The 21229-nt window shown below is 69.1% G+C and overlaps 1 protein-coding gene across 1 annotated transcript; it reads left to right on the forward strand.

Annotated features, from left to right (window-relative positions):
- The first annotated feature begins 168 nt into the window (after positions 1 to 168).
- On the forward strand, positions 169 to 18157 carry GNAI2 (G protein subunit alpha i2). The gene is made up of 9 exons (XM_008155417.3): positions 169 to 444; positions 13008 to 13050; positions 13224 to 13365; positions 13500 to 13660; positions 15881 to 16009; positions 16314 to 16443; positions 16528 to 16681; positions 16933 to 17146; positions 17849 to 18157. The coding sequence occupies exons 1-8, from the start codon at positions 327 to 329 to the stop codon at positions 17121 to 17123; spliced, it is 1068 nt and encodes a 355-aa protein (XP_008153639.1). The 5' UTR covers positions 169 to 326; the 3' UTR covers positions 17124 to 17146; positions 17849 to 18157.
- Positions 18158 to 21229: the final 3072 nt, after the last annotated feature.

Consider the following 21229-nt stretch of genomic DNA (forward strand, 5'->3'; position numbering starts at 1 on the left):
CCCCGCCCCCAGCCTGGCCCGAGCCTGGGCGGCGCCTCACGTCTCCGGTCCGCCCGCGAGCCAATCAGCGGCCCAGGATCCCCCACGGCCCCGCCCCCGGGCCCGCCCCGGCCCAGTCCCAGGCCGGCTCGCCCCGGCCCCACCCCAGGCCCGCCCCGCCGTCGGTGCGCGGAGCCCTGGAAGGCGCCGCCCGCAGACGCTCGGAACTACGGACCCGAGAGCTGCCCGGAGAGCGCCGGCGGCGGGAGCGGAGCGGGTCGCGCGGGGCCGAGCCGGGCCGGGGGCCGTGTGGGGGCCGGGCGGCGGCCGGGCCGGCGGGCGGCGGGATGGGCTGCACGGTGAGCGCCGAGGACAAGGCGGCGGCCGAGCGCTCCAAGATGATCGACAAGAACCTGCGGGAAGACGGCGAGAAGGCGGCGCGGGAGGTGAAGTTGCTGCTGTTGGGTGAGGCCGCGTCCTGCGCTGGGACCGCTATTCCCGCTCCCAACCCCCAAGGACTTGGACACCCAGGCTAGGGCTTTGAACCCCCAGACTGGGCCTGCACCCCCCGACCCGGCCTGGCCAGGATAGATACCCAAATAATGATTCAAAACGCTGGCTTGGCCTAGACCTCTGATCCATAGTCCAGACTCTAGGTCAGACCCTCATCTCATCCCAAACCCCCAAACCCACCCACTCTGCCCCTACGTAAGCTGCCCTGAACTCTGCGGGACCATCGCCCTGGGCGGACCAAACGCACAGACCCTCAGAACCCCCGTCAGCGCCCACCCTCAGGTACCACCTCTTCCCCCTACTTGGTCCTCCTATTCCCACTGGCATGAGTATCCCTGAGGCCCCTGCCAGCCCCCCCACTCCCTCCTTCCCCCTCTGTGCCCATCTCTACTCTGGACCCCATACCCACCTGTGCATCCTGACCCCAAGGGGCCCTGTGATTGGGAAAGCTGACTGCTCATGAGCCCTCTCTCCAGCTGGAACCCCCAAACCTTTAGAGACCCCTGCTCCATGCATCACTTCTCACACCCGCTCCCCCCCCCCCCCCCCCCCCGCGTCCTCTCCCACACTCTGGCCTTCCCCAGAGGCCCCCATCCGCCCTGCACCGATGGGCCGGGCGGGCGGGCGGGAGGAGAGGGCCCGACCCCCGCCGGAGACTCCACTGCCCCCCTGGGGGAGCTGCTGGGGTCTGCTCCCCAGCGCCTACGCCCCGTGGGGCTGTGAGGGAGGCCGGGGACAGGCCGAGGCTGCGGAGTTTGGGTCGTGGTGCCTTCCAGCCCAGGGAAGATGGTGGCTGCTGGAGGGGTGGGGGGAAGTGGAAGTGGTGAGACAGCCGACATGTTGCTGCCCTGGCGGGCGGGCGGGCGGGCGGGCGGGCGGGCGAGAGCTGCGGACCTGCCGGGCTTCCCGCACCCCTTCTGGGCCGCACGGCTGGGAGGGGGATGCTGAGCTCTGCGGGGGGCCGGCGGGGAGTGTGGCGCAGTGGGGGGCTCGGAGGGGGGCTTTTGCAGAGGCTGTGGGCCCTGTACTTGTCCCCGGCCAGCCTCCCGCCGCCGGGAGCAGGTGTGTGCCCCGTGGCAGCCTGGCCTGGGGGGTTTCAGGGTGCGGGGGAGCCCCCCCGCAGCAGCTTGGAGGCTGGATGGTGTGGGGGGGTGTGGCCCCTCACCCCGAGTCGCTGTGGGGTCCCCGGGCTGAGAGACGGGGCCTTCCCCGCGGCTTAGGGCCGGGGCGGCGTGTCTTCCGTCGGCCGCCCATCTGTTGACTGTCCCTGGGGGCCTGGCCTCAGGGGCACAGCCCGGAGGTTTCAAAATGGCATCCGCTCTCCGCGGGAGGAAGAGAAGGGGCGGGAAGGGGCGGCGGCCGGCCTCCCGGGCTGTTTTGCGTCGGGCGCTCGCCTCTTCCTGTCTCCGCTGCGAACGGCGGCGAGGGGGTGCCTCGCGGCGGAACGCCCGCCGGGCTGGGAGGGGGCCCCGTCCTGCTGCCTCCCGGTCCGCCCCGGCCTCCAGGCAGCCTCTTCCCGGCCGGTACCTGGGGCAGCCGAGCTGTGGGGCGGGGAGCAGCTCGGGTTGGGGCCCAGCTCCCCTCCGCACTGGGCCGGACGGGGTGCAGGGTCCGGCTCCGGGGCCCCCTCAGCTTCCTGCCCCCTGGCTTTGCTTCCTCTGTGGGACGGGCTCCCCGGGTTGGGGCCAGCGTGGTGCCTGCCGGAGCGGGGATGCTGGGACCCCACAGCGACCACGCTCTGACTGGCACTGAGGGCCCATCTGCCCTGGCCGCCCGGGAGCGTCCTGGCCGGCGGGCCCTTTCCCGCCAGGTGCCGGGAGGCGATGGGAGCCGTGGGGCAGCCCCAGTGCCGGGCGCCCGGCCCACATAGCGGGAAGGCCCCGTCCAGGCAACGGGACTCACGCTGGGTCACTGCCAGCCTGCCTTCCCGGCCAGAGCCACGCCTGCCGCCCCGCCCGCACCCTGGCTCCTTCCCGTCCCGGGGCGAGCGCCAGCGGCCGGGCACTCTGTCACCCGGGCAGAGGCCCACGTGCGCACGGGGAGAGGCTTTCCTGGCTGCGGGGTGGGGACCGGGGGGTTGATATCGGCCCCACTCCAGGGACACCGCCACCCATCGTCCCCAGGTGGGACCTGGGCCTTGGGCTGGGCGTTCGGGGAAGGGAAGCCAGAGCCTGGGTTTGGGGTGTCTCTGATTTCAGACGGGCTTGTGTGGGCCGAGGAGAGTGTCCGTCGCGGCCGGGAAAGCCTCGGCGTGTAAACACAGCGGCTCCTCAGCCCCTGGCGCTCCGCCTGCCCCCTCACTTGGTGTGTTTTCCGGTTCCACCGAACTCATGCCTCCTCTTCAAGGCTCTGCCCGGGGACCGCCACCGGCACCTTCCTGGCAGTCCCTTCGCCAAGGCTGGGTGCACCCCTGGCTCTGGCACTGCCGCTTCCCCCTCAGAGCCTGTGTCGGGGCACAGCTGCCCGCCCACCCTTGAGATGGCAGGGCAGGGCTCCTCCTGGGCTAGGCATGGAGCCTGGCACCCACTGGACGCTCCTTGTCTGACAGTTGAGTGAAGGAAGTGCTCCTGAACTTGGTCTTGGGGATGGTGGACGGAGTGAGATGAGCTACGGCCCGGCGTGTCGTGGGCCGGTAGGTGGCAAGGGCTTGGTGCCGGGCCGATGGCCAGGATTGGGGGGGTCCTGGGACAGAAGTTTCGTAGGCTTTTTCCTGCTGGTCTCACCACAGGCTGTGCCCTCCCCCCACTCCGGGTGGGACTCTCGCTGACCAGCCTGCAGCCTGTCCGGGGCATGGCACACAGTAGGGACTCCAGTGGCTTTGTGGTCAGCCCCTTCCTCTCGGGGTGACCTCAGAGGGGCCCCAGCTTGCTCAGGCTATCTGGGGACTGTCGCAGGCCTGTCTAGCTCTCGGGGCTCAGACCGGAGCAGGGCTCAGGAGTCCTGGCCTGGCCAGCGCAGACTACATGCCAGGGCCCCATTGGGGTCAGGAAGGGCGTGGGTGGCCTTTGTCCTGTCTGTGTCTCTGACAAAGGGCCTGGCCGGGTGGTGGGTGAAAGCGGGGGTGCCTCCTAGGAAGGGGCCTGCTGGGTAGTCTTGAAAAATGACATTTGCTAGGGCCAGACAAGGGGGGCCACGGGGCCCACTCTGCAAGGTACCGAGGGGGGAAGACCTGGCCTGGGTTCCAAGCCCTGGGGTGCCGGTTTCCTGGCTCACCCTCCCTGGACCAGCTCTTGGGGTCACCGGATCTGGGTTCAAATCCCAGCCCCACCTGGTGCACCGGATGGGCAGCCCAGCACGGGTACACCTGGTCCGCCCTCCCTCCAGGGCCCGAGCACCGGCGCCTGCTGCAGCCACAGGTGGGGAGTGCACCAGAGCCGTGCGGGTGGGAACGGGCCAGGGCCTTCTGCGGACCCCTGCAGAGCTGAGAGTTTGGCAGGGAGGGGTCTCCCCAGCCTCCAGGCTGCTCGGCCCCAGTATGGAGTTTTGGGAACCCCCTTCCTTGACCTCAGGCAGTTGCTCACAGCCAGTGGGGAGACCATGGCGTGTAGTGTAGACAGTTGGTGCCACCTGGAGCGACAGACTGTCCTGGGGACCTTGAGCCCCGGGAGTGGCGGGGGCTGAGCCGCCTTCCTGGGGGTCTAGGGACCCAGCCTCCCTCCAGTCCCTCCTTTTCCCCCCACCGCCTTCGCCTTCCCGGCTGGAGCTCATTAGCATTTGAATGGGGGCGGGGCAGCTTGGGCCTCCCAGTCTCTTCTTCCCACCCCTCCCCCAGGCTGGGCAAGGCTTTGTCTTCCCGGGCGGGCAGTGCGGGAGCTCCGGCACTAGGAGTGAGGGGGCTCTGATCCATTTCTGACACCTTCTGCCTGCGTCGGGCCCGGTCCCGCGAGCTCAGCCCCTGCCCGGTGCTGGGGCCGGCGGCCTGAGGCTCCCGTAGGGCGGGTGTGAGACGGGTCCTTCGGGGGATGCCCTGGAGCTGGGCGGCTGGGTGAGGCTGGGTGGCCTTGCAGAGGAAGCCACGCTGAGCTCAGCGGAGGGTGTCCCAGGAGGGTGGGCGGAGAAGCCCAGGCAGGGGGCCGCTGTGGTGAGAGGAGAATGAGCCCTTGTGGCTGGGGCGGACGGGAGGCAGCTGGAGCGCAGGCCTCCATGCCGGGCCCCGCAGCCTCGGGACTCCATTGTGCTGGAGGGCAGCCGGTCAGGTGGGATCCAGCGAGGTCCCCAGTCCCTGGCTGTGTCTCTCTTGGTCTTTGTCTCTAAAAGCCCCATTATTTTATTTTATTTTTAATATATCTGTATTGATTTCAGAGAGGAAGGGAGAGGGAGAGAGAGAGAAACATCAATGATGAGAGAGAAGCATGGATCAGCTGCCTCCTGCACGCCCCCACACTGGGGCTCTAGCTGCAACCTGGGCGCGTGCCCTGATGGGGAGTCAAACCGTGACCTCCTGGTTCATAAGTCGATGCTCAGCCCCTGAGCCACGCCGGCCGGGCACCACCCATCCCTTTGGCAGGAACAGGATGGAGGAAGCTTTGTTCACAGCAGCTCTTAGCCACCGAGGGACCGAGCCCTTGTCGCACAACCACACCCCCAGCAGGTGATGAGAGGTCTGACCAGAGCCCCAGTGCTGCCCCCCTACACCCCTTGGTGCTGTGGGGAGACAGGACTGGACAGATGGGGGTGGGGTGGGGTGGGGTGGGGGCAGGGCCCTGGCCAGTCTCTGTCCATCTTCCCAACAGCGCAGGGCAAGAGTCCCCACCTAGGAGTTCAGTGAGGGGCAGGGCTCAGCGGGTTCTGCTGGGCCACGGCTCATGGGCCGCCTAAGAATGCCCTGCAAGGTGCCCTGGGAGCTAGGCTCTTAGATGGTGGCCCTGGTACCTGGTGCTCTGAGGCAGCCCCTCCCTCAGCCATAGTCCAGGGTGGGGCCTCTGCCCAGCTCCTCTAGCCTGGAGCTCTTGTTCTTACCGAACCCCAGCCCAGCTCTGGCTGGTGTGGCTCAGTGGATAGAGCGTCAGCCTGCAGGCTGAAGGGTCCCAGGTTGTGGGCTCGATCCCCAGTGAGGGGCGTGCAGGAGGCAGCCGATCAATGATTCTCTCTCATCATTGATGTTTCTGTCTCTCCCTCTCCCTTCCTCTCTGAAATCAATAAAAATATATTTTTAAAAAACAACAAAACAGCACACCCTCACCCCAATGCTGCTTCTTGGGGCGGTGGCCATCTTGGCGGCTTGGGAAGGACAGTCTCCCTGGGACAGCCAAACGTTTGCAGGGCGCCCTGCGTGTACATCCAGGGCTTGGCAGCGAGAGCCAGGCCAGCGGGAGCCAAAACCTACAGGTGGGTGGGACAGGGCTTGTTGAGGTGACCTTGTGGCTTGGTGCGTCCCTGGTGTCACGGCTGCTACGGCTTCAAAATATGCAAAGGGGGTGGCAATGGCGGCGCCCACTGTGTCCCGGCAGGGACTGTGTCGGGGCAGGCGGAGGGCGGTGGAGGCGGCGGCTGGGGAAGTGGAGTCCGAGCCAGAGGAAAAGGAGGAAGCAGCTGGAGGAGGAGGAGCCCCAAAGAGGAAGAGGCCAGAGGGCCCCGCTCTGCTGGGGGCGGGCCGGGGAGCCGTCCACGGGGAGCTGGACGGGGAGGCCACCTGCTCGGGCTCATCGCTCCCCCTGCGCTGCCCTGCTGGGCGCCTCCGGGTGAGAGTCAGCCCGGCCTGGCCCTGCCCAGCGCCCCTGGCCTAGGAGCCAGCGGCCGCGGCGATCCTGAGGCGGCTCCCCGCCCCTGCTCTGACCACAGGAAGTGGGACGGAGAGGGACACGGGCGGCGGGAGCCGGCAGGAAGGCAGAGCTGCTGTGCGTTCCGAGCGGCCAGGGCCCTCGGGGCCGGAAGGCCGGCTGCAGGCCCATGAATGCCCGGAAGCGGAGCCGCGGCCCCGCATGAGCTCACTCCGGGTTTCCCCTGCCCGGGCTGGACAGAGGGGCCCGTGGCCCAGGGGAAGGAGTCCCCCCTGCTGCTGGCCACTGGCCTGGGCCCTTCGCTCGGCCTCTGGGGACAAGAGCAGCTGCCTGATGGAGCCTGGGCTGTCGTGGGGCCGGACTCTTCAGGGGCGGGTCTGACTTACACTCATTTCACTGATGGGGAAACTGAGGCCCGGGACATGACACGACTTACCCAGGAAGTGGAGACACCAAGGTGTGACCCGGGCAGGGGTTTTGAGCACGACCGTGGCCTCACAGGAGCCTGTGCCCAGCTGGCCGGAAGGAGGAGCCGGGAGACCAGCCGGGCTGTGGGTGCACACGCGTGCTGCTGGTCTGCGTGGGCCCATCTCTGAGGAGAAGGAGAGGGGACTGTGTGCCCCAGGGCAGGACCCGGGGCTGCGCCTGCATCCTGTCCCTGCTCCAACCAGAACCTGCCCTGGGCCGTGCAGCGCCCGTTTTTGCTTCCTGCCTCTCCTCCCAGCCCCTCCGGTCCGAGTCAGGCACCGCAGAGCTTCGCTCCCGCTCGTGTGACGCTTGCTCTCCCACCGCCGCCCGGCGAGGAGACTCGCCCACGGCTCGGGGCTGGGTCCTGAGAGGACAGGGTTCCCGCAGGGGGCTCCGCCCTGAGCCCGGGCTGCGGGGGCTCGTGTGTGCGTGCGGGACGGTGTGCCACGGAATGTGTCCCGGGCCGAGGCAGGTCCCCGTGCTGCTTGGCCCCAGGGTGTGTGGCCTCCCCGCTGCGCTGCACGGGGTCCCAGGGGCTCTGCTCTGTGTGGTCAGGGCCCGGGGCCTGAGGGGCCTGAGGGACTCAGGACACCCAAGCAGATGCCGCAGGCCTCCCGGGCTGTGAGCCACGCGGAGCCTCACGACCCCTCAGGCCCTCCGGCCCTGGAGCACCCGCTGCCCCTTCCTCTGGGCGGGACCTCAGGCTGCCCCTCCCCCTCAGGGCCCAGTGCTGGGACGGAGGGTGCCATCATTCGCAGCCTGGCCCCAGGGCTCGCGGGGACACGGCTGCTGGCTTGGGGGAGACCCTGGGCTAGTCTGGGGTGAGTGTGAGGACCAGGGAGGCCTCCGGGCACCTCCCCCAGGGCCACCATAGTGACTGAGAAGTGGGGGGTTAGGTGCTCTAAACAGCAAAGGGGTTCCTTACATGAAGAAGCAGGGGGAAGAGGGTGTGCCCAACGGCCTGGCTCCCCTTGTGCCCCGGGCATCTCGGGGGTGAGACCTGTCGCCTTAAGGCCCAACAGGCCTCAGGGCCTCCTCCAGGCCGCCTTTCTGACCCAGTGCCTCAGTTTCCCTCTGCACAGTGGGCAGGGCTCCGGGGAGGCCCGTCCTGCCCTGCACACCCTCTCTCTGTGTGTCTGTCTGTCTGTCTCTCTGTGTGTCTGTCTCTCTGTGTGTCTGTCTGTCTCTCTGTCTGTCTGTCTGTGTGTCTGTCTCTCTGTGTGTCTGTGTGTCTGTCTGTCTCTCTGTCTGTCTGTCTGGCCGGCGGGTTCCTCTGGCACAGAGAGCGCTGACTTGGCAGAGGCAGGCCGGGCCCATGGTTGGCACTTCCCTGATGGACGTCGCGAGCCCCTGGGCGCTGCTGGAGGCCGCCCCAGTGGAGGGAGGGGGTTCCGGTTTGTTGGGGCACCTAGGGGGAGGCAAGGCCCATCCCAGACGCCCTCAGCGCAGACCCAGCGGAGCCCCTTCCAGGGAGCAGGGCCCAGATCGGAGCGGCCCCTGGAGGAAGGAAGAGCTGCCGGGCGGGGCTCCAGGGCCTTTGTCTGGCGGCCCCTCCCCTCCCCCTCTCCCCCCCATTGTTCCCGGCGCTGGGTCTCCGCAGACCCCGGCTTCCCAGGCTCCGGGCGGGTGGGTGAGGGTCCAGGCCCCGCCCCCAAGGGCCCGCCGGAGGCCGCTTTTCAGAAACAGATGCTCCCCAGCACCCCCCTCCTCCCGGCCTCCGGCGCCCCCTGGTGGTGGAGGCCGGGACCTGCGGCTGCAGGAGGGGCGGGAGCCGAGGGGGGAGCCGCACCGCGGGCTGGGGCCGGAGACGTGGCACCGTCCTGGGACGGGAGTGGGAGGTGGTGCTCGGGCCGCCTTTGGGGGGGCTTCCCAGGGTGCACCCCACCTTCCCCCGTGCCCCGGGGCAGGCGGTGGAGGGTGGCGCCGCGGGGCGGGCCTGAGCTGTGGGTTGGAGCTGGGCTGCTTGCCCGCTGCCCTGTGGTCACGGCCCTGCGCTGGGCCTGCCACGTCGGCTGCGGCTCCGGCCCACGTGTCCCGGCAGCCCACCCGCCGGGGCCCTCCGAGTGCGGGGAGTGCGGAGGCCTGGGCCGTGTCCCGTGAGCGCCGGGCAGGAAGGAGCCGCTGTGTGGGGGGAAGTGGGACTCAGAGCAAAGGGCCCGCAGGGTGCGTGGCCCCGACTCACACAAGCCCCGCAGGACCCGCCTGCTGAGCCAGCGCCGCCACCATCCCTGCCCCCGGCCCCCCGGCTTTCTCGGAAAGCCCGAAGCTCCCTCCCGCCAGCCGCGGGCAGGTTGTGGCTGGAATGGCCTCGCAGCAGGTCACCGGGCGGCGCTGCTCGGCGAGCGCTCGGGGAGATCTGTGATCTTCCCCAGGGCAGCAGCTCTGCTAATAACTTTTATCTCGATTCTCCTGGGCGCCGGGCTCTGAGAGCTGCGTGCTCGCCCTCAGCCCGCTCCCAGGAGGAGGACGGTGTCCTGTTTCACCGGTGCGGTGCCAGGACCGGGCAGGAGGGGCTCGGCTCAGACCGCAGGGAGGACCAGCGTGGCACCGGGGCGGGCACAGGTCTGGGTCCCCCTCTGGGCGAAGCTCTGAAAGTGAGAGATGAGGCTCGGCAGTGTCTGCGGAGGGGAAACTGAGGCCAGAGAGGACAGTGGCGTGTCAGGGCCTCCCAGCAGGGCAGAGCCGGGGCCAGGAGGTGGAGGGTCCTAGATGGACAGGCAGCAGTGACCTGATGCTGGCCTTCGGGTCATGCAGCTGGCCTGGTGGCTGAGCGCCTGCTGCAGAGGCCCTGTGGCCTGGTCCTCCTTCCCCATCTGCTCCCTCCTCCATGCCCCCCCCCCCCCCCCCCCCCCCCCGGCGCTCGGAGTGGAAGCAGATGTTCTAGCAGACCATCCACGGGGCCAGCACATCAGGGCAATTACTGCCGCCTCCCTCCCGGGGCCCAGCAGCTGCGCCCGCCCTGGGCAAGGGTGGAGAGGAGGCGTGGCCGTGGGAACACTCTGGCCACCCCGGGCTCTGCGGGGCCTCTGCACGGCCTTCTGAGCAGGAGCGTGCATGGTGGGCCCTCTGGGCAGGAGGCCCCTGCCGCCCCCCCCCCCCCCCCCCCCCGTGGAGGCGCTTCTCTGCACCTTGGCAGCAAGCCGGAGCCGGCGAGGGAAGCCGGTGGGACTGGGTGCCCAGGGTCAGCGAGGTGCAAGGTGCAGGCAGACTCCGAGCCAAGTGCCAGCTTCTGTGGTGGCAGCACCGTAGGCCGCGATGGGAAGGGGGCCACCGGGGGAGTGATGAGTGAGACTGACCCCGAGAGCCAGGGTCCTCGTCCCCCCATCCCACCAGCGCTGTGCTGTGGTCCCACCCCCTCTGCCCCTGGCCCCCTGACCTACCCTCGCTGTTCCTGCCCCTGATTCTGTCCCCGTGTCCCCCTGCTTCCTGCCTGGCCGCCAGCACTCCGCTCTGTCCTACCACTCTCTCCTTCCCACCGAAGTCCAGGATGGGGCTCCGGGACCTTGGCTGCCCACCTGTCAAGCGGGAGTCTTTCTGCAGCGAGCCCTGCTCCGGGCAGAGTGCCCTCTGAACTCGTAGGATGTCAGGGCAGGGCCACTGAGGCTCCCCAGGGACAGGGAGTGGGCCCTCGGCTGCCGGGACAGGGAGCAAAGCATCCTGGCTCCTGCCCGCCTGCCTGGGTGCTGCCTGCCCCGTGGTGTCTGCCCCGCCAGGAAAATCAGATGCAAAGCGCGTTCGTGCTGTCATGCCCGTCACCGGGCAAGGTCCCTGCCTTGCCCACACCATTCACCAAGAGAGTGGTCCCCGGGCCAGCAGGGACACTGGCTCAGGCGGACGGGGCCGCAGTTACACCAGAAGCGACAGCCCTCACCCTGACCTCAGTCCCGAGCGGGAGAGCTGTCACTCTGCGTGTCCGTTCGCCAAGGTGGGGATGGCGTGCTGATCTGACCCATCGCCGCACATCCTGGGCCTCCGCTGCCCCGCGAGGCCCCGATCCTGGCCCTGGCCGAGACTCCGACTCTGTGGCTCCCGGCCCCTCCCGCCTGCCCCGTAGGAAGTTCCCGGGCAGGAGGGACACGCGCAGTCACTGGGCAGGGCAGTCAGCAGGTGGGTGCGAGGGCGGCGGGTCCTGGCTGCTCCGCGGTGCGGGGCAGGGTGCTGCCATCCGACCACCGCCCACGCCCAGCGGACACCGGGACGGGGCCTCCGGTGCCCGGGGACTGACCCCATAGAGCAGGGGTCCTCAAACTTTTTAAACAGGGGCCAGTTCACTGTCCCTCAGACAGTTGGAGGGCCGGACTAGAGTTTAAAAAAAAAACTATGAACAAATTCCTATGCACACTGCACAGATCTTATTTTGAAGTAAAAAACCAAAACGGCAAAAACACCCGGCGGGCCGGATAAATGTCCTCGGCGGGCCGCACGTGGCTCGCGGGCCGTAGTTTGAGGGCGCCTGCCATAGAGGGCCTCACTGCCCCCCCCCCCCCACGCCATACCCGTGCTCCTCTGCCCACGATGCCAGGCAGCTGGTGGCGCCTGTGAGGGGAGCCCAGCCCATCTTGGAGGGCCTCTGGGTTGGGAACACACCCAGGGCCACAGCTGCGCCTCGGCGCCTGGCAATGCGCGGCTCTGGGGCGCGGGGAGGTGGCTGCGGGCTCTGCTGCTGCCCGGAGGGCCCTGCGGAGACTGCATGGCGTGGACGTGGTCCGGCTGCCGCCCAGGCATTCGGGGCTGCTTGCACTCGGACAGACGGCCACACGGGACTGCGCCCTGGGAGCAGCCTCCGCGCCCCCCCGGGGCAGGTGGGCTGAGGACAGAACAGGTGGTTACTTAGCGGGTGGGATGGGCCTGGAGCAGCATCTGCTGGAGTGGGCCTGTTCGTGCTTTGCTGTGGTCATCACTGCTGTTACTCTTTTTAATCTGTTCTATTGATTTCGGAGAGGAAGGAAGAGGGGGAGAGAGAGACATCCATGATGAGAGAGAAGCATTGCTTGGCTGCCTCCTGCACACCCCCCACTGGGGATCGAGCCCACAACCCGGGCCTGTGCCCTTGGCCGGGAATCGAACCTGACCTCCTGGTTCGTAGGCCGACGCTCAGCCACTGAGCCACACGGCCAGGCTGTTGCTGTTATTCTTGTTGCTCGTGTTAGTTTGCGTGTCAGCCACTCCATCCTCTGAGGCGTCTTCACTGACCCCGAGGGCCAGAGTCCCCACATGGGACCTACCCACTCACCCTGCTGAGCTGCTCAGAGGCACAGACCTGCCGCGGTGGTCAGGAGGGTTGGGGCACATGTCGGTGGGGCGCGGGGCAGGTGCGCCCAGCAAGGAGAACTCCGTGGGCAAAGGCCGGGCAGTGGCAAGAGGCAGTGCCTGGCAGGTGCAGCTGTGATGGGCAGTGATGGGGCCGGGGTAGCGGGAACAGTGGGCAACCCTGGGAGGGGGAGCCGGGTCCGCGGGAGCTCAGGGGGGAGCAGGGGAGAGAGGGGGGGCCCTGTCCCCGCCGCTCCACCCCCTGGTCGGCACCCTCCCCTGGGGAATGCGGGCTTTGGGCCGGCCCTCTGGACCTGGCTGTGTCTGGGAGGACACCAGGGAATCTGCGGTTTTAACTCTCCCGGGCATCGGCCCACCGGGTCTGAGCCCTAACTGGAGAGGGGCTGGGCTTCTGAGTCCTGGCCCATGATCTGGGGACCAGACTTCACTTTTCTGAGCCGCATTGTCCTCTGGAAAGTGGGAGCGCTGTCCGGGCTGCTGTGCCCGTCCCAGGAGAGCTGCCAGCAGATCCCTCACCCTGGCCAAGGGGAGACACGGGGTGGGTCTGCCAGGCCAGGGGAGCACAGTGAGAGCACGGTGGGTGCCTGCCTGCATGCCTGCGTGCGTCACACTGCCCGGCCCCCCGGCCCGGTCTCCATCTGCTCAGGGCAGACCTGGGCGCCGCGGCAGAGGGCTTGGCCCTGGGCCAGGTCTGGAGACAAGAGCATGACGCCGTGCCCATCCCAGGGCCCTTGGCAGCTCCGCCAAGTGTGGGAGGAGGCCGCTGCCCTGCTGGAGCGTGAGGGCGCCTTCCTGCCAGCGCCAGCCTGCCAGTGCGATGGCAGGGCGACTCCTGCAGGCCGTGGGGAGCACGGTGGGCTGTGGGAGGCCAAGTCTGGGGAGAGGCCACTATAGGGCGCCAGTGTCTCGGTTGCCCCGCCTGCTCTGCTGCCCGCCTGCCCCCATCTCCCCGTGCAGTTGGTGGGAGGGTGAGCTCGGCCTCCAGGGCTGCAGGTGGTGGGGCCCTTGGGCCCGTGGAGCCCACGGCTGCTCCCTGACCCGCGCCCTCCGTTCCAGGTGCCGGGGAGTCGGGGAAGAGCACCATCGTCAAGCAGATGAAGTGAGTGCTGGGTGTGGACGGGCCTCCCAGCCTCGGTCCCCCCTCGGTCCCCCCTCTTCCCAGAGGCAGCCACCCGTCCTCAGGCCCGGGGGGGGGGGGGGGAACCCTGCAGGCCCCGCCCCCAGGTGGCCGCGCTCGGTGGCCCGTGGCCGTTAACCCGCCCCTGGTGCTAGGATCATCCATGAGGACGGCTACTCCGAGGACGAATGCCGGCAGTACCGGGCGGTGGTCTACAGCAACACCATCCAGTCCATCATGGCCATCGTCAAAGCCATGGGCAACCTGCAGATCGACTTCGCCGACCCCTCCCGCACGGTACGTGGGCTCCTCCCTCCCGCCTCCCACAACGCCTCAGGGCACGTCATGTCCTAGGGGACCGGAGGGTCCCCAGCCTGGGCCCCACTCCCGGGCCGCCTGCCCTTGTGACTGCTGACCCCCTGCGTCCCCAGGACGACGCCCGGCAGCTGTTTGCGCTGTCCTGCACGGCCGAGGAGCAGGGCGTGCTCCCCGAGGACCTGTCCGGCGTTATCCGGAGGCTCTGGGCCGACCACGGCGTGCAGGCCTGCTTCAGCCGCTCCCGGGAGTACCAGCTCAACGACTCCGCCGCCTAGTGAGTGCGCCCGCGGGCCGGGGCGGGGCGGGGCGCTGAAGCTGGGGCTGTCAGCTGAGGTCTTGCGGGGCTGGCTTGGGGCCGGAGGCATGGTATGTAGAGGCGGGAGGCATGGTATGTGGAGGCGGGAGGCATGGTATGTAGAGGCGGGAGGCATGGTATGTAGAGGCGGGAGGCATGGTATGTAGAGGCGGGAGGCATGGTATGTAGAGGCGGGAGGCATGGTATGTAGAGGCGGGAGGCATGGTATGTGGAGGCGGGAGGAGGCCAGGCAGGGCTTACAGAGCCCGTCCCCTGCGGGCCGCCGGCGTCTCCTCTGTCCTCACACACCGTCGTGCTAAAGGAGCGTTTGCTGCCACCTGCTCTGTGCCAGGTCCTGGGCAAGGCTTCAGGGACACGGGCGAGTGGAGCAGACAGGCCCCCAAGCAGTGACACCTCGGGTATCTGTGGTGGTGGCCGCTGGGGCAGGGCCAGCGAGGGGTGCCTCCGGGGAGTCTGCCCTGGGCTTGGGGGGATGGGCAGGGCCCGCAGGCAGCGCCCAGCTGTGCCAGCTCCCGGGGTAAAGTGCTGACTGCCTGCGGTCACGGGGAGTTCAGGCTGGCTGGGCGGGGAGACGGGCGGGGGGGGGGGGCATGGTCTGGGCAGTGACACGTGTGTGGGTGGAGCCCAGGACCCCAGCGCTCACCCTGCTGGCCCTTGGCTGAGCTCAGGACCGGCTGCGGCGTCACGGGATCCCAGGAGCCCCGGAGGCCCAGCCCGCAGGACGATGCCCTCGCCATCTTTCCTGAAGTACCTGCCACGTGCCAAGCCTGGCGCAGGGCGCCGAGTGCCCGTGGGGAGTAGGACAGACAGGCTGGCGGCGGTGCTGAGGCTGCAGGGCTGTGGGCAACACCCGTGGGCCGTGGACGGTGCCCCCCAGATAGGCTGCGACCCTGTACTCGCCTCGTCCTGGCCTGTACATACCATGCCCCACTGCCCACCCGGCCCGGAGCCCGTCCGCGGGCAGGGCCTCAGGAGGGGGTGGGAGGCATGCCACGGGCCGTGACCCCGAGCCCTGGCCGTTATGTGGACAGCCCCCGCCCTCACAGAGGTCTGAACCCCCTGTGAGCGCACCCCCCACCCCCCGCCCCACACGCTGCACAGTCTCAGCCAAACACGGGCCTCGGGGCCTCTGCGCTGCCCTCCCACGGTCACAGGCTCAGCACCAGCAGAGCTGTGGGCCCTGTCAATCAGTGCCCAGGCCTCAAAGAGGGCGGGCACGAGCCGCCTGCCAGGCCACTTCCCCCTCCTCCCCCGTTCCCTTCTCCTTCCCGTCAGCGCCCGCTGGGTGCCCAGCACTGTTCTGGGTGGGGATTCGGCAGCGAACGCGGGCCCTGCTCTCCCGGCAGGCTTATGCCTTCACTGCGGGTGGGGGGGGACAGGGACGCCCCTCTCCTCAGCCATCCTCCAGGGCCGCCCTGGGCAGCGGGTCCCTGGGGTGAGCCCTCCCATTGAGCAGGGAGAGACTGCTGTGAAGCCACCCAGGGGCCTGCAGACTGGAGGCGCTCGGGAGGGGGCGGGGCCTGGTGTGGAGGTGACAGCACATGCGTCACGGCCCCCACGGCTCTTCCTGTTTTTCTGTTCTGTCTGTGTCTCTGAGGTCATTTCCCTCTGGCCAGGCTGCTGGTGGGAACCAAGGCCGGCCTGCAGCCCTGCCCCAGGGGCAGGACATCAGCGCTGGGCGGCCTGGACCAGCCCCGGACACAGCAGGACACAGGCCGGCCCGGGGCGGGCCGGGCGGGTTGGTGCTGACACGGGAGCTCATAGGGGAGCTGGTCACACGAAGCCCCTGTTGATGCCCGCCCCTGAGGAGCCCAGGGCAGTGGGTGCTGGGCAGGAGCCCCTGGCCTGGCCGGCCCACTGCCCATCCGCCAGGCTGCTCCACAGCTGACCCCTAATTGCAGATTGGCGTCCCGAGTCCCTCACTGAGAGCTGATCTGTCCCCTCCCCCCCCCCCCCCCCCCCCGCACCTGCAGCGCTACCCCCGGGCCCCCAGCTGAGGCAGGCCTGGCTCAGACCTGGGCGGGGCGGGGCCGGCCACAGGCACCGAGCTGCCCCTCCCGGGCCTGAGGGACAGGTGGGCGCCCAGGGGTTCCGGTCCAGGTTTCCTCATCTGCGCAGCGAGTGCCATGCAGGTCAGGAGGCCCCTGCTGGCCCCCTGACGCGCCCCCCCCCCCCCAGCTACCTGAACGACCTGGAGCGCATCGCGCAGAGCGACTACATCCCCACCCAGCAGGACGTGCTGCGGACCCGGGTGAAGACCACGGGCATCGTGGAGACGCACTTCACCTTCAAGGACCTGCACTTCAAGTGAGCGGGCAGGGCGGGGTGGAGGCGGGCGCCGGCCCGGGTGACGGGGAGGGGCCTCCCCGGGGCTGCTCCTGGACCCCCAGCCCCACTCTTGCCGGCAGCCCCGAGCCTGCCCCGCTGACCCCCGACCCTGCCGGGCCACACACTCCCTGGCCCAGAGGCGGGGGAAGGGGACACGTGTGGAGTCCGTGAGGGTCGCCGCCCACCCTGAGCGGCTCTGTCCTCAGTGGCCGACCTAGGAAAGGCGCGGGGACCCTCCCAGAAGCCCCTCCCTTCCCTGGAGCTGAGGGCCCTGTGTCCGCAGGATGTTCGACGTGGGCGGCCAGCGGTCGGAGCGGAAGAAGTGGATCCACTGCTTCGAGGGCGTGACGGCCATCATCTTCTGCGTGGCGCTGAGCGCCTACGACCTGGTGCTGGCGGAGGACGAGGAGATGGTGGGCGCCGAGAGGCCACGGGGGGGAGGGGCGTGAGGGGCGGGGGGGACAGGCGGGGGGCTGACCGCGCTCTCCTGCCCCCAGAACCGCATGCACGAGAGCATGAAGCTCTTCGACAGCATCTGCAACAACAAGTGGTTCACGGACACGTCCATCATCCTCTTCCTCAACAAGAAGGACCTGTTCGAGGAGAAGATCACGCACAGCCCCCTGACCATCTGCTTCCCCGAGTACACAGGTGGGGCTGGGCCTCGCAGCGCCCCCTGCTGGACGGAGGGTCACTGTGGGGCCCTCGGTCCGGCCGGTGCTTTGGGGACTTAAAGGTGGGGCGCCCTTCTTCCCACCCTGGGGGCGGACCCTTCCGTGTGCCCGTGGGCCGCCGCCTCCCGCACACAGGTGTGTCTGCGCGCACACTCCTCCTGCGCACATGCGCGCACCCTGTCTGCCGTGGGCGCACGCAGGCAGGCCTCACCGCTCTGCCTCCCGCAGGGGCCAACAAGTACGAGGAGGCAGCCGGCTACATCCAGAGCAAGTTCGAGGACCTGAACAAGCGCAAGGACACCAAGGAGATCTACACCCACTTCACGTGCGCCACCGACACCAAGAACGTCCAGTTCGTGTTCGACGCCGTCACCGACGTCATCATCAAGAACAACCTGAAGGACTGTGGCCTCTTCTGAGGGGCAGCCGACCTGGCAGGACGGTGAGCCAGGGGGCCAGGCAGGGAGCTGGGGGGCCAGGGCGGGGCCAGGCAGGGAGCTGGGGGGCCAGGGTGGGGCCAGGCAGGGAGCTGGGGGGCCAGGGCGGGGCCAAGCAGGGAGCTGGGGGGCCAGGGCGGGGCCAGGCAGGGAGCTGGGGAGGGACCGAGCAGGGCCACTGGCCCAGAGTCGGGACGCAGGGGTCCAGGTGAGTGCCCAGGGGGAGCGGAGGACGAGGGGCGCACAGGTGGGTGAGTCAGGAGGGCCCCCCCGCACCCCCCACCCCCAGTGCCTGGCACCGAGGAGGCGGCCCAGGCGGGGGCTCTGCTGCCCGTGGCCCCCCCACAGAGGGCCTGTCTGTGCGCTGGGACAGAACCAGAGGGCTGCTGGGCCCTCCTTGGAGAAAACTCACTTCCTCACCACCAGGCCCTGGGCCAGCCCGGAGGACGCTGGGGCCACCACCTGCCGCTCAGTGACCGCTCTGTGCTCCTCCCTCTTGGCCTCCAACCTTGAGGGTCCTGAGCGGGGCTGGCTCCCTGGGGCCTGGGGAGGCGGGAAGACTCTGCCAGTGCTCAGACCCCCTCCCCCAAGGAACCCAGCAGCAGGCACTGGCTTCTGGGTGGCCGCTGTGCCCCTGGTAACGAGCGGGTGGGAGGAGTCACACAGTGTCTGCCTCATGACCGTGCCCTGCCTGCCCCCCACCTCAGGGCCGTCGCCGAATCTGCTCCCCCAGTTCCTGAGGAAGTTGGGGGCACGAGGACCACGCCCCCCACCTCCCTCCCCACCGCTTCCCCCCTCTCTCTGTTCTCGGCTCCCCGTTGCCTCCCTCAGCTCCCGAGACTTGGGGAAGGGGGTGCCACAGGCTTCCCCGTCTGAAGCCTGCCCTTGTCCCAGGTGCTGGGAACAGCTGGGGTGCCCCCTTCCTGGGCATCTGTGCTGGGTGTAGCCCTTGTCCTGTCCTGTGATGGGGGAGGGGAGCACAGCCAGCTGGGACCCCGCTTCACCCAGCCCCTGGCCCCTGCCCAAGGCCAGATGTTTACAGGGAGCCTCCTGCCCCCCCCCACCCGCTCCGCCGCTCGGAGGCCCCAAAGGTAAAGCACAAGCAGCGTGAGACGCCACCATTCCGGAGACACAGGCCACCGCTCATCCTCTTCGCTTTTTAAAAAAACGAAAGGAAAAAAAAATCGCAAACTTAGAAAACTTTTTAGAGGAAAAACTATTTAAAACTGCCCGATCCTGACCAGCTCCCCGCCCAGCCCCATTCGAGCAACTCCGTGCCTTGAGTGTGTCTGTGTGTTTACACCCGTCCTCTGCCGGCTGCCCCTGGGCGCCCCCGCCCCCCACTGCCGGGCCCGAGGGCTGCCAGCCTCACAGAGGCCTGTCCCGGGCCGGCCCGGCTCCATTAACCTCCACGCAGCCCTTAGCGCTAACCTAGGAACCGCCGCTGCCTGCTGAGGGCTCACGCCCCTCGTGCCCTCCCCCAGGTCGGGTCCTTCAGCGTTGAACACTTCCTTGCTTTTTTCACGTTTTATGGAATTGTTCACCGGGTTTGAAATAATAAAATGTAGAAAGAAAAATACCAAGAACTGCTCCGCTGCCTTCTTTGGGGGGCAGAGACCAGGCTGGTGCCACGCCGATGGTGGTGTGGACCCTCAGCCTCACGGTGGGGTGGGGCCCCGGGCGCTGGGCTGCCGGGTCAGGCCCAGGGCTCGCACTCCGTATGTCGCCCCTCTCCCCAGCACCTCTGTGTCCTGGGGGGCAGCATCCTCGCCTCGCTGGAGCGCCAGGGGGCACATTTCCAAGGAGAGGTGCCGGAGGGTGGCAGGAAACAGACTCGGCTCCCAGGCCCAGGGCCCAGGGGCTGTGTGGTCACAGGCCAGCTGGCCGCACCCCCTCACCCCCCCCCGTGTCCGTCTCCCAATCGGACGTGTTGCCCAGAGCCGAGGCGCCGTGGGCTTGACTGGACAAGCTGGGGACAGTGGGGTCCTCTGCCCAGAGGTGCCCTCCAAACCTGATGTGGGCAGGGGGCCACCCTCACCTGCACTGGGGCTAGGGCTCCAGGAACGGGAAGCTTCCGGCGGCGGCCTCTGGGGAGCGCCCCCACGTGGCCGCAGAAGGAAACTGGCTGATGGCCGCGGGGGCCTGGGGGCCAGGCCAGCTCTGCAGGACACGGCGGCCTGGCCCGTCCGGAAGCCAGCCAGGGGCGGGGCGGGGCGGGGCGCCTCTGCCCTCGGCCGCCAGAGGGCGCCTTCGCCCGCGCTCGCCCGCAGCGCGGGTCCCGGAGGCTGACGTCACGGGGTCCCGCGGAGGCCACGGGCACAAAGGCCGCTTTGTGGGGCCGCGGGGCTCCGGGCTCGCCGCGGGACAAAGCGCCCCGGGTCGGGGTCGGCGCCGTGGAGGCGGGGAGGGCGGAGAGGGGAGAGAGGGCGGGGCCGGGACCCCGCCTCCGCACACCTGCCAGTGCCCCGAAGCCGGGGGGTTGGGGGTCCCCCGATGCTGGCGGGAGAAGAGAGGCTGCAGCCGCCGCCCCGTCGGAAGGAGATGAACGCGCCCCGGCCGCGCCCCACCGGTTCCCGGGCCTTTCCTGCTCCCGCAGCCTGAGGGCTGACAGACAAGGACAGGTCCCGCCCCCAAACTTGCATCCCTGCCTCCCCCCCCACCCCCCCGCGGCCAGGCCCGGACCCCTGAGCCTCAGGAGGGCGGGGCCCGGGGCCCCCAGCAGGAAGCGGCCGCAGGAGTCGGTTCCTCTCTTCCCTCGGGGGGACCCTGCACAGAGGGACCATTGAGGGCCGGCATTGTCTGCCGGGCGCACCCAGCGCCTCCCTCCCTGGGTGGGCCACGCAGGGTCTGGCCAAGATCCCCTTGTCCCGCTTGGCAGTGGTCCTGGGTGGGGTCCTGGCCAGCAGGGCCGCCTGGGTGCAGACCACTCCCCCCACCTGCCCGTGGCCTTCCTGCCGCTGCTCCCACTTCTGGGGCACAAGGCCCCATTGTCCCAGCGCTGGCGGGGGCGGCCCCTCAATGCCTCCCTGTCCCTGGCAGTTGGGAAATTCCCAGCCGTGGAGGTGGCAGGCTGAGGGCATCCCAGGTGCCCTGTACCCCAATAGGAGGGACTCTGTGAGGCTGCCTCCTGGGGACCCCCACTGCCTGTGTCTGCCCGGTCCCTGGGAGCAGCTGGGTGAGGGGAGGCAGAGATTCAGTGCCCCCCCCAGCTGTCCCAGCCCGAGGACGCCCATCCTCCAGCCCCACCCGTGGGCGGCAGCAGCTGCGAGGCCTGGCACCTTCGGCAGGCAGGGACCCAGCTCCTGCTCCCAGACGAGCGCGGTCCCAGTGTGCGGGGTGGGGGGGGGGGTGCTGTCTCTCACCAGAGAGACCGCCCCAAGGCTGACCCCCCTTCCAGAGGGCCGCTCCTCTCCAAACACTTGCTGGGGCTGCTGCTGGGCGGCAGCAGGGTATTCTCAACCCATTTGTCCCGAGGGGTCAACGGGGAAGACAGAGACAAGCTCTGAGTCAGAGGCCCGAAGGAAGAGGGCAGCCACTCCCAGTTCCCCTGGCCCAGACCCTCCCGCCTCGGCCCCCCCCCCCCCCCCCCGCAGCAGGTGCTTCGAGGCCCAGAGACCGGCTGAGGACCGAGGGGCCTCCTTGGGGACGGGGCCTCTGAGGCTGTGGGGGCTGCGAGGCCTGGAGGAGGCCCTGACCACGTCCCGGGCAGCCCGTGGTGGTGGCTCGTCCGGAAGCAGGAAAAGCTCCTCGCCTCTCCGAGCAGCCCCTCTCCCCCACCCAGGGTGCCACGCCGGCCACCAAGGCTGGAGGCGTCAGGCCGCAACGCGACTGCAGCCACCCAGCCTGTGGCTCGGCCCGCCAGGCCCGATCGGCCCTCAGGGAGAGGGTGGGGCAGGGCTGCAGCGTCTGCCGCCTGAGCTCCGGGCCCAGGCCCCGCACACACAGCTGCCCCAATCCTGTCTCTTGCCCCAAAAGCTTCCAGGGGCCTCGTCCCTGCCGTGAGGCTCTGCCTTCTCCCAGCCCCTCGGGAGTGCCAGCTTCCACACACCCAGGTGGGCCTCAAGCCAGTTGGGATATGTGTGTCCATG

Source organism: Eptesicus fuscus, chromosome 18 (genome assembly GCF_027574615.1).
Source record: "Eptesicus fuscus isolate TK198812 chromosome 18, DD_ASM_mEF_20220401, whole genome shotgun sequence".
NCBI lineage: Eukaryota > Metazoa > Chordata > Mammalia > Chiroptera > Vespertilionidae > Eptesicus > Eptesicus fuscus.

What these genes read in the sequence shown, in the direction of transcription:
- GNAI2 (XM_008155417.3), top strand. Translation starts at nt 327, where the DNA reads ATGGGCTGCACGGTGAGCGCCGAGGACAAGGCGGCGGCCGAGCGCTCC. An exon ending in ACCATCGTCAAGCAGATGAA is followed by an intron (nt 13,051 to 13,223) that starts GTGAGTGCTGGG and finishes CCCTGGTGCTAG; the next exon opens with GATCATCCATGAGGACGGCT. An exon ending in TCGCCGACCCCTCCCGCACG is followed by an intron (nt 13,366 to 13,499) that starts GTACGTGGGCTC and finishes CTGCGTCCCCAG; the next exon opens with GACGACGCCCGGCAGCTGTT.